The 17,710-nt window shown below is 37.6% G+C and overlaps 1 protein-coding gene across 1 annotated transcript; it reads right to left on the bottom strand.

Moving 5' to 3' along the window:
• Positions 1 to 11,495: 11,495 nt before the first annotated feature.
• On the bottom strand, positions 11,496 to 14,866 carry LOC149159043 (uncharacterized). Its single transcript, XM_089434168.1, has 2 exons — positions 12,968 to 14,866; positions 11,496 to 12,806 (listed from the first exon to the last, which is right to left on the bottom strand). The coding sequence occupies exons 1-2, from the start codon at positions 14,864 to 14,866 to the stop codon at positions 11,496 to 11,498; spliced, it is 3,210 nt and encodes a 1,069-aa protein (XP_089290294.1).
• Between the last annotated feature and the right edge of the window lie 2,844 nt (positions 14,867 to 17,710).

Genomic DNA, 17,710 nt, shown 5'->3' with positions numbered 1-17,710 from the left:
AATCATTGACACTGAGGTGATGGGGCAGAGCAGTAAACAGACAATAGAGACAGTTGCATCACCAGAAATGTAGCAACCATCTACTTCCAACTCACAGATCATACAGAGACAAAAGAGTGTGGAGGTGTCTTCCTTTGTTAGGCTAGCTGACAAAGAAACAAATATCAAAGAAATAATTAAGGAAATAAAAATGAGGAACAAAAAGTTGAAGGTAGACACATATGCCAAGTACCTGAAAGTGACACCACCAAGCCAAAATAGATTGATGTCATCCTTTGACATCAAAGAAGGAAAAATGCAGGTGTCGTTGCTATAGCCCACTGTACAGTAGCCCAAAACCTCAGAAAACTACAAGAAGAGCAATTTTGAGGTCTTGGCCAGGGATGTTCATCCCATTGATCAGATCAAATTTCACAAGACTGGATAAATGATCTACTCCACCCTCACAACAAAGGCCATGGAAACATTCCAACTGAAAGATTCATTGGACAATGTGACAGCCTAGTACAAACTGGAAAATGCCTCCTCCAGTGCCAAAGACACCAGGATAAAGTCCTTCAAGGACCTGGTTATTGAAGCAAGACATGACCCAAAGGACATCAAGGCTTTTGAACAGTTAATCAAGAATAAGAATGAGGATATTGAAGCCCTCAAGAAACAACTCAAGTTTCCTTATTTATAGCACCCACAAACAAAGGAAGTCTTCGAAAGCCAGACAAATCATGAAGAGATGATGGACTTGGTGCTGCAACTCAATGACCAATTGAAGAAGATGGGAAAGGAACTAGATAGCTTGATTCAACTCAAACAAGCTAGTATTGATATTGCTCCTCCAATTATCATTCCAGGAGTGACCACAGTTGTACCTTCCACTCTGGTAGCATCATTATCTCCCACTGGTCCAATGGCCACTGTATTTCCAGCATCAACTTCGACTACATCAACAACATCATCAACTTCGACTTCATTAGCAAGAACATCAATAGCAGCGACCTCCACAAGTGAAGAAGCGAACAAGCTGGTCAGAGAAATGAAAGAAATGTCAATTTAGACCAATGAGATAAACAAATTGAAAGAGAAATTCAAAACAGCCTTGAGATAGATTGCAAACTTTCCCAAATAATGTATAAGGAAGAACAATAAAAGGTTGCAAGGATGAATGAGAGGATAAAGAGCCTAGAAAAAGAACTGACCTTGAGTGAACCAATAGGAAAAGCTAAAGAGAAATTGTGGGCCAATATCATTCTCTGTCAATGATATTTGGCCATCTATCCTAGCCATTTTTTAGCATATTAATTTGATTAAGGAAGCAATAGAAGCCATTGAAAGGGTCAAAACAGAACTTCAAGATATGCTAGAGGAAGCAATAAGAATCATCCACTTCCTCAACTCCAAGACTAAATATGAACTGCAAGAGCTTGAGATACCTGATAAGACAGGTACCATTTTAGAAGTCAGAAAAGTCACCACAAAGAGGAATTTGATGTTAAATTTAGAAGATAAGTGTCAGAACATGCCGCTAGCCATTGGCAGGTTCATGTCTAAGTTTGAGTTGTTGAAGGAAAAGGGATTACCTAATCCCTTAGTTATAAATGACAAATTAGTGACACATTCAGATTACAACAAGAAGATCAGAGAAGTTGCAAAGCACAAGTGATCACTTCATTTATGAAGTGGATGCCAACTTGCAAATTCTTGTACCAAACTTTTGAAAACTTGTTTTACCTGCAACATGAGGTAAAACACTTATTTATTAATAAGCCCACTTTTGCCAAATATACCGAGGCAGATGAGATATACAAAAACATGATCAATATCCAATTACTAGATGAAGAAAGATGGGAAAAACTCAATGATATACTATAGTAAAAGGACAGTAAATTATAAATCTTTGGTAAAAAGTGAAACAACAGGGTAAAAGGATATTGACAGGTCAGTAGGATTAAAGTGTATGAGATGAAAGAGTATCAGGTTAAAGGATAAATTAAAACAGAGCATTCAACGTGAAAGCTAAAAAACCTAGCAGCATAAAGGGATAAAAATCAAAGTCTACAACCAGCAGAACCAAAATAAAAGGGACAACATGAAACAATTCAATAGCTATCTCTGTCTTCTTGCAAGAAGATATTTCTTTTTCCTAGATTAGTTCTGAATACAGTTTCAGATATTTTGTAACTCATTTTGTATAAATACTTCAAAATTAAAAGTTTTAGTGTGGATTATTTTACATTTGTATAATTATTTTGATCTTGAACCTAAGGGTGATTGTACCATTTTCGAGTCAACGGACTAGAGCAAGTAATAAAAGCATTTTGCTATAGGATTCATGAGATGAGCCATTTGCAGTGAAGTACTTTCTTTGTGTGATTTTGTTACTTTTCTTATGTTTTTTCATAATCTTAAATGTGTTCTAAATTCTAAATGAATTAACTAGAAATATCACTTAGAATTTGTTTAATTAAACTCTGTTTTTCATAGTTAGCCATTTACATGTTTTCCTCTGATACCCAGATTTGAGAACAATTAATTTCCCTCCCATCTCATTTGAATTCTTTCATTCTTTCTAAAATCTAGCCCAGGGAACCCTTAATTGCTCCCTGGATCCGATTGGAATCCATTTATCATTTCGCCCTTGAGATCTGCAGTAACTTATCTATCTTGCCCTATAGATATGATTTTTAGAACTGAATCCAGTCTTGTTTGTCAGACATCTAACTCCATAGCCCAATGGTAGAAGCCAAACCTTTGTTCATCTAAGTAAAGTGACCCCACCACCAAATTTTCAAAACAAAACCCATGTGCAAGCAATAACTAGCCTAAAATCATCTTAACTAAAACAAAGTTAAATTATAAAGAGAGAGCCCTCTCTAAATATCAGGAAGGCTAGGTCCTGATCTCCAAAAGTGGTTTGTGGTTACCTTTGGTTTTTCTTTCTTCATACTTCAAAAGAAATATCAGAGTGATAACAAGACCTATGAAATATGGAATTAAGACTGAGGCATTAAAAGAATACTTGAAATTAAGGTATTGAAAGTTGATGCTTGGTAGTGTGATCCATCATAAGGTTGTTGGTTACATTGGACATTGTTGTCATATAATCATATCCATTAGACATTCTCTTTGTACAACCATTGAACATGTTGGGGACAATTTGTATTGCTTTGGATCTTCAATATCTGATAGGCATTCATAATGTGGTCAATTCCAATCATCTCCATCTATATAAACTTTTACTTTAGGAATGATGTTCAATTATTCCATATTTCATATAGAATTTGAGATTTGCAACCTCTTTTGTACAAGATACCTTGTTCGATCTATACTACTTCTCCACCAAACAATAACAACAAAGAGCGCAAACTTGCATTGGAAAAAATATTTTCTAATATAGATTTTAAACTTAATTCGTCTACTCTCTTTGGAGGTAGGAATTGATATGGATGAAGGATGCGTATTTTCATGAGGGAATACTTTCATAAATTAATTTAATGACATTAGTTAAATTTGATGATATCTCTGTAGAATTACTAGAGATCTATTATTAAATTATGGATTACTTAAGTTTTACTCTATTAAGGCTATAAATTGAGATGGATACTTTGTATCCCTTATTGAGTTTTCATTGGAGAAGTGAAGAATTAATTTTCATTGGAGAAGTGAAGAATTAAGTTACTAGGTTCTTGGTTTCATATTTTAAAAATCTTCCTTGTGCTTGGCATGTGTATTTTCAATGTGTCTAAATAAACATTCTCTTAATTTGCATGACATAAATCTCTAGATTTATAAATGTATATTAAGGAGAAAGGTATCCCTCACCATTATTATCATGATTTATGTCTAAGTATGTAAATGATAATATTTCCCAAAAAAATATAATAATGATAGTATTATTGGTATTTCACATAATACTTCTTCATTCCCCAATAATTTAATCAAATTCTGGCATCTATGTAATCCCTTTAGCCACTTCTAGTTTCGTTAAACTTTAATGTAATTTTAAAGAGTTTATTATTGTTAATACTACTTATATTATATTTATACATTTAATATATAATCCTAACAATGTTCACAATGGAAAAAGAAACTCAATTATAGCATGAAAATAAGATAAAATATATTATTTTTAATAATGATAAGACTTTGTTTTTTTTGAATTGGATCTATTTTGATTTTCAAAATGATTAAATTATAAAAGGATATACAAATTATAATATAGAATCAAATACAATATTACTTAACTTCTATAACCATATATATAAATTATAATATTACTTAACTTCTATAACCATATATATAAATTATAATATTAAATGAAATGGGACATTATTACTTAACTTTTAATAGTATTAGAGAGAACAATTTTACCTTCCACTATGAATGAGAACGAAGAATGTACCCGTATTTACATATTTATTTGACTATTTATATTTCCAAATGAAAGTCATATATAAAAAATTAAAATATTGAATCCAAAAAATTTAAAATTTATGAATGTTTAAAATTTTCAAAATATCAATATACATGAGGCTATAATTTTTTACCTCGAAAAAGTGCAAGCAAATTTGAATAGGAAGCACACCAAGGCAACGCAATCCGGCTTTTAAGCTAAAGTATAGACTTGGATATGAGATGCCTCTTACATAAGCTCCCATTTCTACAATATTGTATTACATGAATCTTAAAATAAAGTACTTAGGATTCTTGCTGACTCCAAGGCAGTTTATTGTAATTTGACTTTTCATTTTATCGTAATTTGACTTTCTAACATTTGAGGTCATTGTTCGTGAGATATCTGGTGTAAAAATCTCCGATATGTAAGCATATCGCACCATTTTCCAGCTAATATCAAGCTATGATGTTGACATTTGTAGGTTCTTTATAATTCTGATTAGCAGTTGCACAAACCATTGCCTTTCCATTCATTGCTCTTGTTGAATGAGGAGAGAAGATTTAAAGTGGACCTCTTTCCATTCTTATGATATCAATTCAAAAAATCATTGGACCTGTATGTTCATAAAATTTGAACTATCAACCTCGTTAGGCAATCAATTGACGCAAACATCTGATTCGTCATCAACGAGGTTGCCTTATTCAGAACTGGGTAAGCAATATCTTCTCCCTTGCAAGTCCAAACATAATCCAGTCTTCCCAGATGCCAGGTACATAGAATGCTACTTCATTCACACCACGACGCATTGATAAAGTGCAGTTCCACTCACTCTCACACAGGCTGTGCCATACAATAAAAAATATAAAAAATTGTGCTATTCAAACAACCTTGTTATCCTTCTATTGCCTAGGAAACATTACAATCCTATCTATTCCTACACACAACAGAACACAAAAGTCTTCTGTCATTATGAATAGTTGATAGTACATGCACTATCAATGAGTCACTCGACAAAGGAAGCAAAATAAAATTTACCTGTTTCCCTTTTTATACCTCTCTTTGAAAGAAAGTTTTCCTCCCATTTATGTTCTCTATATATAGTCAAATTTTACCTATTCAAAGGTCTTTTCCAAGGTTTTGATATGATTCATCCAATTAATTAAAATTGGCGCATTAAAATCATTTTGGCCCTTGACTTGTTCTATAATTCCCTTGGCATCTCTATCGATCTGTATCTAACCATTTTTTCGCAATAAACACACCCCAGAATACAATGATTTATGCCTTACTATTGGTTCCTTTTCCACCCTTCCACTAGAAATGATAGATTGTATTAGCCTTGATGTAAATAACAACTCCACATCCACATCCTCTATTAGCACATGCCCCATCAAAGAAGCCCACTGGATATGAATGCCATGTTTCTCTAACCTTGATACTCATGTCGCCTTTGCTTCTATGTATCTGTCCATTCTCGTTGAAATAGGTTATAGTATTATTAATGTCCTCTTGTACCTCCAATCTTTTCTGTTCAAAGATAATGACATTGAACCTTCTCCAAATAGTCCATATGATATATAAAGGTAGTGCCTTGAATTCACTGTCTTTGATCTAAATTATGATACTTGATGACAGCTTATGTACAACTCCGTTTGATGCAATTTTAAAAAATCCCATCACTCCCTTCTATATTTCCTTTGCATATAGACACCATCTGAAGAGATTATTATTATACTCCTCACCCTCCCCACACAAAAGGAAAATTCCCGAACCCTGAAACCCTCTCCTTTGAAGATTCTGCCATGTCAATGTCCTATTAAGAATGGCTAGCCAACAAAAATGTTGTATTTTATTATGGATGTTTCATTTCCATATGATCAAGTAAATAAGTGGGAATCCATATCCCTTCTCCACATCTGGAATATTCTTATATATGTATTTTACCACCTAGCTTCCTTTCTTAATTGTTCCTACCCATCCCATCCGGTCCTCATTATTGTTTAGAGCAATCCCAACATTTCCAAGGGTAGAGATATAATCCTCCCATTGACCAATGCATTCTAAAGGCAATTCCAATTCCTCTGCCTTATACCATTCTCGAAGATCCAACTGATTAGGTCTGTAATGAATAATCTGATTAAGATGACAAATCTATTTATTATGAATATGATTGAGAATAATAAATGGTAATGAGTGGTTCCCCACCATGCCCATAAGAGCATCTAATCCCACTTTAATCTTAGCTCCATCACCCACCCACGAGCACACATTTCCCATTAAGATTTCTAGCATTTTGAACATACTACTCCAAATAAATGATCTATGAGTTTTATTTCTTGCCCCATTAGTGATCCAAGTCAAAAATGATTGGCCATGCATATATTTTTCCTTAATAATATTAGCCCAAACACCTTCTCCTACACATTGTTATATATTGGGAAACATATTTATTTTCTCACTTTCAAAGGCTTAGTGAATGAATAGTTATATCGAAAGAATTCTAAGGTTTCTATCTTTTCGTGCCTTAGAATTTTTTTATTTAGTTTTGGAATTATTAAAGATCTATTCCTAGGGAGTGGTGTCACTTCTTATAGAATTGGCCAACCCTACACTTCATCCTGATTCCTGATTATCTTGACTACCTAGTTTGAAGCCAAAAAGACAAATTATGGCCATTAGTTGTGTTTCTTCAATTAATGTGGATTCACTAACGATCTAGATAGATAAAGGAGTAATCATAGTTCACAAGAATTGATTGCAGAAATGATTTCATAGGGTTTCTATAGCCTGAATGCAACAATGCTTATTTATAGGACAATTTTTCCCTGCAAAACGTGAAGGTTTTGACAAAATGTTTAATTATTTAGAATACAAACTATCAATATCAGTGAAACATCAGTAACTCGTATAGATCTCTATGGATTTGATAAAAATGGAAATGAACTCCTAAATGAAGCATATTGGTGTCAAATTTATCCTCCTGAATAGTCCAACCAGTAGAACAATGAAGACAACTTTCTTAAGTCACTGGAGAAATTCTTTCAAAAAAACACAACTACAACTAGTATGTGAATGTGTTGTGTACACTATAAAACCCTTCACAAAGTTTACATAAGAAATCTATTAAGTGCAGTCAATATGAGAATCTGACCTAAACCTGAAAATGTTAGTGTTAAATATAACATTGAGAGTTGTTTTTCGATGACCCTAGTACTTGTTGTAAGTCTTTCTTTTATTGTTGAATCTACTCTAAGGAGCTCTTGGACCTTGACAAGGATTGACAAGGATTGAGAGGTGGAAGACAAAGATGAGAATAAATTGGGAAATAGAAATGGGAGTGAATTTTCTCGTCACATCACTCGGTAAGTAGGATACAAACAATAGTAAATGACTAAACAAAAGTAAACTAAAACTGACTATGATAGCTAGAAGACAACATTTCTCCAACACGTTCCCTTAATTATAACAAAAAAAAGTTATGGTCTAAGTCTCAGCTACGTTTACATTGACTTAAAAACCTTAACATGGACTCCTGGGTTGGATTTCATTTTCCTTTTTTTCTCCTTCCAAATCCTGTATACTTCGATTTGCTTCAGCTTTGTATTTTTTTTTGTATCTTCAAAATTTGATTTCTTCAAGTAGATAAGCTCTTCCATTCTTTTAACATAGAAAATTATTTGAGGTTCTCCATAAATGTCGTCTACTTGTCAAAAAAACTACTTCTATGTGGATGTTGGAACATGCCATCTTTTATAATTTTCTCTTCATTATCAATCTTTTTATTATCAGTTTTCTACAACATGAATCCATAATAAAATTTTACTTGAGGACTCCAATACATGAAAATTTCATTAAATATTCATTTTCTACTTCGCTCATCCTATTTTCAACATTCCTTATTGCAAATTCTATCTAGACTTCTTCAAAACATGGTGTTTGAAGCCATTCTTCCAGGAAATTTAATTCTTGTTCAAATTTTGTTGCTTCTTCCATGTCATTTTCTTCATGATATCCTTTTATTGCAACTAGAAGATGATTGCACAGTTTTCCCGCACTCTCAAAACCAATGTTAAGTTTATATGAGATAACATCTACATAACCATATTGATTAAGTTATTTTTTCTCTGCAGCAAGAGATTTTTTCTCTTCCTCTTCCTTCTTTGCCTCTGGCGTTGCATCATAATCTTCATTTTGTAGTTCTTTCACAACTTTGTTGTTCCAAACATGTTTTCTTCCACTTGGATTCCATACACAAGTGGGATTCTCTCACCAAATAACAACATATCAATGAGATGTTTTTTTGCATTATTGCAACCACTCTTCACTAGCTAATTGTTGTTCATAAAAGTTAAGATCAAGAATTTTAATTGTTGAATCCACTAAACCATTTACTACGTCAATGCCAACTTTACTGTCATCAACAACATTTGTCGCTGGATTCACTAAATCATCGTCAACTTGTGACTGAGCATAATGACATTTACAAGAATCTATGTGCTCTTTCTTTGTGTCTAGTAACAAATTATTATCATTGTCTTCCACTTTCAAGTAGGATTCACCAAATCTTCATATTTCTATAGATCTACTACTATAGATCCACTTTCCTTTTCAATTTCAACTTGATTACTCCCACTTACACCAAAAATCCTCTTAAGGCAATCCCAAGCCTCCTTTTTTTCTTTTGCATCTATAATGAGGGAAGAATGTTGTCATATATGCCTTCCTTTATCAATTTTAATGCAAAGGCATTCTTTTCCCTCTTCGCTTCCAACTATTTCAAATAGATCTCAAACAAATCTTATTTTTTCTTTGAATTTATCATCCTCTTGGATTTTCATGTTTATTGAGCACTCGCTAATGACGATTCAATAAGGAAATATACCTGCAAACATAGCGACTTCCTACAATCAAAGGCCTATCTCGCAGCTATGCCTTTGTAGTGGCTTCTTTGCTACTCAACTGATACAAAATAAGGATTCTAGAGGCTGATGTACCTCATTGGACATTTAATCACTTTTTCCCAACCCTAATTTAGAGAAATTCCTTGAGATATTTTGATGGATAACACCCCAATAGGAACGTAAATACATTATAGAAAGCCTCGAACCACTTTGTCCCAACCCTAATTCAGAGAAATTCCTTGAGAATGTTTGATGGATAACACCCCAATATGCACATAAATGCAATCTAGAAAGCCTTGAAATTGCATAAGTGTGTTGCGGCATTGCACCCACTCATAAAAACATTGTTGGGAAGATTATTTGGGTGAAAAATTCACATATGAAGATAACAACATTAAGGTGATCTTAGACAGCCATGGGAGGAAATAGACAATCTAACACTTCTTGAAAGAAAAATAGAAAAAAACCTTCTATCAAGGTTTAGGGGATTAGAAAGTGCCACTATGTAGTTTCTTCTTTTTAAACATGCTACAAACACCACATTGCTCAACCAACATAAATATTTATCGTGATGTCATTAGAAGTAGTTCATTACCTTATGGACGATCTTCAATACAACCTTTTGCGGGGTTTTTCGATGGAACCATTCTCATAGTTAGAAGGTGAAACATTGTTATGGATGAAAACGATGTTGTAATGATCAAATGGGTTGTATTTTGTTCATGGAATGAAATTAAGATTCCCTTTTTCTTCCTTGGGATAGGTGTAATTAGCACTTGGAGACACTGCAGGCTAACTAAACTGTCATGAAAAGTAATGAATATAGAAGTAGAAAAGGGATGCATATATACTTGAATTTTTTTTTTGGGTCTAATAAGGTTTCCAATATTTATAAATTCTACAATTCACAAACATAGATTCTAGGGTGTTGGATTTGTATTTCCTTTATTTAATTTTATTTTGAGTATGGATTGTAATATTGCAATATTTTATTATTATTTATCATTTTTATTCTTTTTGTAGCCTTTTTAATAACTTTGACCGGGCATCATTTTCATCTACCTTTTAATGCACCTCTAGCAGTTTTATTAATTCCTTAATGCATTAACATTATTTTTTTTTTTAGACGAAGATCGGGTGCTATATATTAGACTGAAAAAAAGAAGGCAGATTGCCATACATAAGATGCTTTAAGAGCGTTTTGAATCCAAGGAATCACAAAAAATTTTCTTTCCTTGATTCGGACTTTAACTTGACTGTCCCTAGTGCTACTTATACTACTGTAGATTTTTATAAACTGCCGACCCCAAAATTTGCATCTGCAACACATGACTAGTCAATCTCAATGTGGCTCATCTTTCTTGCAGTTGATCCTTCTCGATCTTGGTCAGTTGCTACCGGCTTTTCGCTGGAGGAAGAAGTCGCCTCTTTATTTTCTAGCATGTACTTGAGGATAGAAATCCTTTCCTCTGCATGACTGCATCTATTTTGTAACTCGCTATACTGTTCATGAAGTGTGTGCACCCTGTGTAAAAAAAGATTCACCTCAGCTCTATATTTTTCGTGGAGGATTTTAGCCTGGTCTTCAAGCCTAGTTTCCCAGCTGCGCACTTGGTCCTCCAATGCTCTCTGTTGAGTGCAAACTTCTTCAAAATCGGCTTGCAGATCCCTATAATGAAAAAATTGCTCAGGACGCTCCATTGTGCCCTTTGAGTGGTTGCTGGAACTATGTCTTTGTTTATCTCCGTGCCTCTGAAGATTTATCTTGCTAACAGCTCTGCTCTCAAGATTGCTAATAGCGCTGGGGGCTTTAAACTCGGATTGACAGAAGCTATCACAGTTAACTTCAACTGGATTTTCGCTCTGTATCCTACGAGAATATGTTTCAACTGTGGGATGTTGAGACTGCATACCGAGAATATATAGAAAATTTCCCTGATTATAGTGAGGGGAAGGGGTTCTACGCATCCCAATATTCCTCTGCCCTTTCCGACACAAATCTTGATCAAGATCTATTATTTGATAGCGAGGATGATTTCCTTCTTTGTGAATCCTATTTCCCATGCTCTGAGCTGATTGCCTGATCGAATTTCTGATGCAGTTCCGTTCAACCTTATCTGTTCTGCCCTCTGCTCTGCTGATTTGCTTGCAGTGGCAGATTCTATTGGTTACAGTGCCCCAAGTGCTGACTATGTGCGTGGTCCTCATGGCAGTGGATGGGTGGACGAGATATCATTGCAGCTGAGCTGGCCTTTGGGGTGTTCACAGGCCTTGCTGGCATATTTGTCCGCATCTTTGTTGAGACCCCATAGGATATGGTAGTATCGGGCCTCCTCCAACATACCGTGCAATATCTGATTCCTGATGTTGATTTGTTGTAGAAGAGTATTTGGCGAGCTCTGCATTTTCACCATGAGCCGAATTATAATTGTAGAGTCGCCGAAGACAATCACCTTTTTGATGCCCAGCTTGATCAGTTGGGTGAGGCCTTGGAACAAGGCCAGTCCCTCAGCCCTGTTGTTGGAAAGTTCACCCAGCCCCCATTCATAATGCAAGATAGATTCTCCATTGGCGTTGCAGATGAGGCCTCCTGCTCCTGCTAGGGCAGGATTGGATTTTGAGGCACCATCGAAAAATAGGTAGAAACTGTTGCAATTGCTCAACCAGAGAGCAAATTCTTCTTCCTTGAGCCTCAGTTTCCAAATGTTTGTTGGCTCCTTTGCTTGCAGATTTCCTTTCCTTGGTTCCTGTGCGTTGATAGTGCTACCATATCCATAATTTATCAAGTTTCCTTCTTCTACACTGTAGTTGATGTCCTCGATTTTGCCTTGGGCGCGGGCTGTAACAGCTTCCACCGCTAAGCTCTTGGCTTTGTGACACATGAATCTGATGTTGTATCCTTTGTCTTGAAAAACCTTCTTGTTTCTGGCTAACCAGATACTCCAGAGAAGAGTTAAAGGTATTGTATTCCATATCCGCTGTGTTAACTTGCTCTTCTTGCTTTCCCATGGGCAAAGTTTCTTCCAGTTGTAGACTATTTCTACTATGGACGCTTTTGGATCCCATGTGACTGCCCCTACTGAGGCCATATCTTCCCAACATTTCACTGCTACTTGACATTCTATGAACAGGTGTTGCATTGTTTCTTCAGCTTGGCAACAATTTGGGCATCTGGAAGGGCCCAGAATGCCCCTTTTTTGAAGGTTTTCAGCTGTGAGGATCTTACCTTTCATGAGGAGCCAGAAAAAGAATTTAACTTTAGGAGGGGCTTCCGCCCTCCAAACCAATCTCCAGTGACTCCAGATGGCCTGAGGAAAGGCACTTTCACACAGTTGGTAATATCCAGCTTTAGCTGTGTAGAGGGTTCCCGTAGGATCCCATCGGTAGCTGTCTTTTTTCCCTCTTTGAATCGGAGCTTTACTGTGCAGATGGTTCTTTAGTGAGAGGACACTTGTTTCTAGGTCCCTGGGGTAATCCGGAAGAGTCCATCCAGTCCAAGCTTGGGAGGGATTTCCCTATTGCGCAATTTGAGCAAGACTCCAGATTCCTCTGCTGTTCAGCCAATTTATGGCTGGGGTTGCATCTATGTTGCATCCAATAGGGCGCTGGCCTAGGATTCTATCATTGGAGATGCTTATGATGTTCCCCCTCCTGGGATTTTTGAGGTATGTTCAACCATAAAGGGAATGATTTTCTTCCACAATTTCCAGATGCTGGAGCTGGCTCTGTTGGGGATGTTGTTCTCTAACAGCTGGAGTCTATTGCTGTTCAAATACTTGGCTTCTAGAACTGATTTCCACCAAGCTGTGTCACCTGAAATTAGTCTCCAAACAATTTTAGCCCCGAGAGCGAGGTTCAGTAATTTTGGAGACCTTATTCCAAGTCCTCCTTTCTCCTGGGGTTGGATAACATTCTTCCAATTAACCAAGTTGAACTTTTTCTTCTCCATTTTTCCTCCTTGCCAGAGGAAGTGTCTGAGGGCTTTTTCCATTTTATGATGGAAGGCCATTGGAGCTTGAATCAAAGAAAAGCGGTAAATGGGTAAAGAGATCAAACCTGATTTTAGGAGAACGAGGCGTCCTGCTGGATTCAGCCACATAGATCCCCATTGCTGAATTTTCCTTTTGATTTTGTCCAGGATTTCATTCCAAGAGTCAGCCTTCAGAGGTCCTATACTCACTGGCATCCCTAGATAGGTGAAGTGGCTCCAGTCTAGCTTGTAAGAAACCCCTAACGTGTTAGCAATGCTGTGAATGGTGTGATTTGCTGCATTCCATCTGTAGATGCAGCTTTTAACTTGATTGACTTTCCCTCCAGAATAATCCATGAATTGATCTAGGATCTTTTTGAAACGCCTTGCAATGGTATTCGAGGCTCCTCCCATCAACAGGGTGTCGTCTGCAAATTGGGAGTGGTTGATATTCTTTGTACCCTGCTCGAATTGGATGCCTGTAATTAGGCCTATTCTTTGATTGTGATCCAAGGCTTTGCTAAGGGATTCAGCCATAATAATAAATAAATAGGGGGACAAGGGGCAGCCTTGTCTGAGGCCTCGGGAGGATTGAAAGGCTGCACAAGGTCTTCCATTCACCAAGGGGGAGATCCAGGGTTTTGAGATACATGCTTTGATCATGTTAATGAAGGAGGTATTGAATCCCATTTTGTGTAAAACTGCAAACAGATAGGAGTGCCTTACCCTGTCAAAGGCATTGGCAAGGTCAAGCTTTAGGACAAAGCCTTTTTCCTTTCGACTAATACTAGAGTGAATGGCCTCTTGAACGAGGAGAATGGAGTCCGAGATGTGTCTGTTGGCCAGGAAACCTCCCTGATTTTCTGAGATTAGAGAGGAGAGATGAGGCTTGAGTCTTGTGGACAAAATTTTTGTGATTATTTTGTAAGCAGTATTGCATAAGGATATGGGCCGAAATCTAGAGAAGGTAGAGGGCTTGTTCTCTTTTGGGATTAGAGCTAAATATGTTGAGTTGGTATAACCCCCCAATTTGCCTTTCCTAAGGACCCAGCGTATCATCTTTAGAAGGTCCTTTTTAATCAGATGCCAGTATTCTCTTAAAAAACTAATTGGAAACCCGTCCGGACCTGGAGCTTTGTCCGGATGGAGACTCCAGATAGCTTTGCGGATTTCTTCCTCTTCAACTTCTTGGGTGAGCTTGCTGTTCATTTCATGAGTTACTTCTCGAGTCATGTATTGAAGAAGGCATGAGTAGTCTTCCTCACTTTTGTCCTCCGTTAGAAGATTTTTGAAGTGGGTGGTTGCAGCTGCTTTTATGGTGTCCTGGGTCTCATAGCTGTTCCCTTCGCTGTCTTGAATTGTGCTCACTGTATTCCTTGCTTTTCTGACTATAGCTTGCTTGTGGAAGTATAAAGTATTTTTGTCTCCTTCACGCAGCCATATCTGTCTTGATTTTAACCTCCATTTGATCTCCTCATCTCTTACTGTTTGCCGTAGCTGGGTATACAATTTTATCTCTGCTTCTTTTTCTTGATGGGAGAGTCCTACCTCTTCAATGGTTTGTTGTAAAACCTCGAGATCTTTTTTGATGACTTTTTTTGTCATCTCGGGTTCCTGATAGTTTGCTTTTGCCCATGATTTAAGGGCCTGCCTCGTTTGCTTCAGCTTTGTTTCCCAAATGAATGATGGGGAGCCTTCAACATGCTCGAGCTAGGCTTGCCTCACCACTTCTCGAGCAGCAGATATTCGGTTCCAGAGAGAGGAATATTTAAAGGGAATGGGTCCGAGCTGGCTATGGCTATGTAGGGTAAGCGTGATTGGGTAGTGGTCCGAGGCTGAGATATTGAGGATGTCAGACTGACCGTTGGAGAAGGAGGATAGGAATGCGATGTTAATGAGGAAAAGGTCAAGCCTTTCCATAATGTTGCCAGCTCCTAAACGCCTGTTGCTCCAGGTGTACCTTCGATTCTTGGGCTTTATATCTACCAAATCTTTCTCTTGCATTATTTGCTCAAGCCGGTTTCTAAAAGGGTTTGAGCTGAAATTTCCTCCTCTTTTCTCATTGGAATGCATGACCAAGTTTAGATCCCCTGCTAAGATGAGGTTGTTGTCATGGTCTTCTTCTAAGTTTGCCTCAAGGGTATTCCAGCTTACTTCTTTTTCTCTGTAGTGATTCGGTGAGTAGACATTGTATATTTTAACCTCTTTTCCATTTCCCCTGCTTTCCAGTTTTACACTTATCCAGTTCTGTTGAATTTTGGTGGAGTTGCAGCTCCACTTACTATTGTCCCACATTGTTAGGATGCCTCCCGAGGCTCCTCTTGCTTCGTTGGCGCAGCCACAGTATTGCTTTTGCTGGTTGATGAGTCTGCTGATTTCTGTTTGATCAAGCTTTGTCTCTTGGATAAGGATAATCTCAGGCTTTTCACTTTGTATTAGCTCCTTAAGGGCCTCTTTTTTGGAGGGGTGCCCTAGTCCCCTGCTGTTCCAGGAAAGCATTTTCATCATGATTTACCGTTGTTGTGGAGAGGTGCTGGCCTCTCTTTGCCTTTGTTGTTATTCTCCTTGTCCAAGATTCCAAGGATGTAGGATTCTATAGGCGTTTAAGATCCCATTGCTATATCTTTCTGTGCGCTTTCTTCTCTGTGTTGTTTAGCCGACTTCCTACCTGGTCCATGCTTTTTTGGGATGTCGCTGGACGCGCCATGGTCCTTAGATGAGCTTCTGGTGATCCTTGTTGAAATGGTTTCGGGGGAGGGCTGGGAGGAACGAGGGGGGGAGGAATGGATTGGCTGATCAGATGAGGGAGGATCCTGATTGGGCTCATCTTCAGAGAAGGCAGCAAAAGGATTGGATGAAGGAGGGATGGAGGGATCAGTGGGTCGAGAGGGGGAGGGGGGATCATTTGAAGGGGGCTGCTGAGAGGATGAGGGGGGATACTGGTGGGATGAGTGGGGATGAGAGGGATGAAGGTGGGAAGGTCCCGGGTCTTCAGAGTCTGCTTGCTTCAAGGATGAAGACGTTTTTTTCCTTTTGACCGTTTCCCATTGCAGCTCCTGCTCTGATGATTCGACATTTATAAGTTTAGGGCATCTATTAGCAAAATGTCCATATTCGTGACATACCTTGCATTTGAAGGGTATCTGTTCGTAATCCAGCTGTTGAATATGGCACCAGTCGTCCACTTTCAGCTTGATTGCTTCCGGTAGTCCGCGTCCCAGATCTACTTCAACACAGATTCGCGCACATGCTTGCATGTTATCCTTGGGTTCACTGCGGTCAATATATTTTCCAACCGCGTTTCCTATTGCCTTGACCGAATCGTCGCCCCAGCAGTGGAGAGGAAGATGGGGAAGCCTGACCCAAACAGGGATAGCACTCGGAATGTCTAGTTCTAGATCGAAGTCCGGGGTCCATTTGTTGAGATAGAGGCCCCTAGAATCCATGAAGTAAGGCCCGTTTCTGAAGATTAGGTCCTTATCCTCCTTGGTTTCGAAATGAAAGGTGAAGAACCCTCTGCCACAGAACCTGATAGATATTTTTCCTTGAATCTTGTCTGCCCAGTTTCGCTCAACCCATCTTTGCACAGTTTTGGGTGAGGGCCATAGTCTTGTAAACTGACCGATTAATCCTTTCTCCGCCAGTGAGATGGCTGCCATGCGAGGAATGGTCGGAGGCAAAAGAACTTCCTGAAGCACATCTAGTTTCTTTACGAACTTGGTTGCTGTGGGCCTTGGTCGTTGTTGAGGCAGCAATTTAACCAGATTTGAAAACGCATGTTGCAGATCTGGATCCCCACCAGGAGGATCCGGGGGTTCCATTGGGATGATCGAAGGTGAGCGGCAGCAGCGATCTCAGGCCGCGGGCAGGCTCAAACGCGCGCGCGCAGAGCAGCAGCAGCGAAGAATTTTCTTATATATATATATATATATATATATATATATATATATATATATATATATATATATATATATATATATATATATATATAGATATATATATATATATATATTAATTAGAGCTCAAGTGGATCAAACGCCCTACCACAGGGCCAAGAATGTTACTCGCAGAAACCCGTCATGCATTAACATTATTGGTTATTGTTTCTTCTTTGTTTATCTTAAATGTAAAAAGTCACTTATTTAAAATAAACATCACATGGTGAGCCTTTAATCCAAATACTTTGTTAAGCATTCTAATATTTTCTTTTGAGTTTTTAGATAGATCTAGTTGATGAACTTGAGTATTTGAAGGCTAGCCCTGAATAATTGATTTTTCGTTACCATCTGTTAATTTTCGAACTCCATTCATTTAATTCATGCTTGATGGGTTAGAGTTTATGTACTGCTGACTTCAACTCATAATTTATGCTAATCAAATGTAGTTGTAGTGTTACTTCCAAACATATTCTATTCAAATTTAGTTGTAGATTTACTTCTCGTGTCAGAA

Source organism: Pinus tabuliformis, chromosome 5_2 (genome assembly GCF_031772625.1).
Source record: "Pinus tabuliformis cultivar Carrire ecotype Pingquan chromosome 5_2, CPIR1, whole genome shotgun sequence".
Lineage (NCBI taxonomy): Eukaryota > Viridiplantae > Streptophyta > Pinopsida > Pinales > Pinaceae > Pinus > Pinus tabuliformis.
Note: the sequence above shows the minus strand (reverse complement) of the source record. Positions and strands in the feature narration are given on the sequence as shown.

Bases quoted from the DNA above. Each gene is read 5' to 3' on its own strand.
- LOC149159043 (XM_089434168.1), bottom strand. From the start codon at position 14,866: ATGACAAAAAAAGTCATCAAAAAAGATCTCGAGGTTTTACAACAAACC. The intron at 12,807-12,967 runs GTTGAACATACC...ATTGCGCAATAG, and splicing joins AGAAAATCATTCCCTTTATG to GGAAATCCCTCCCAAGCTTG.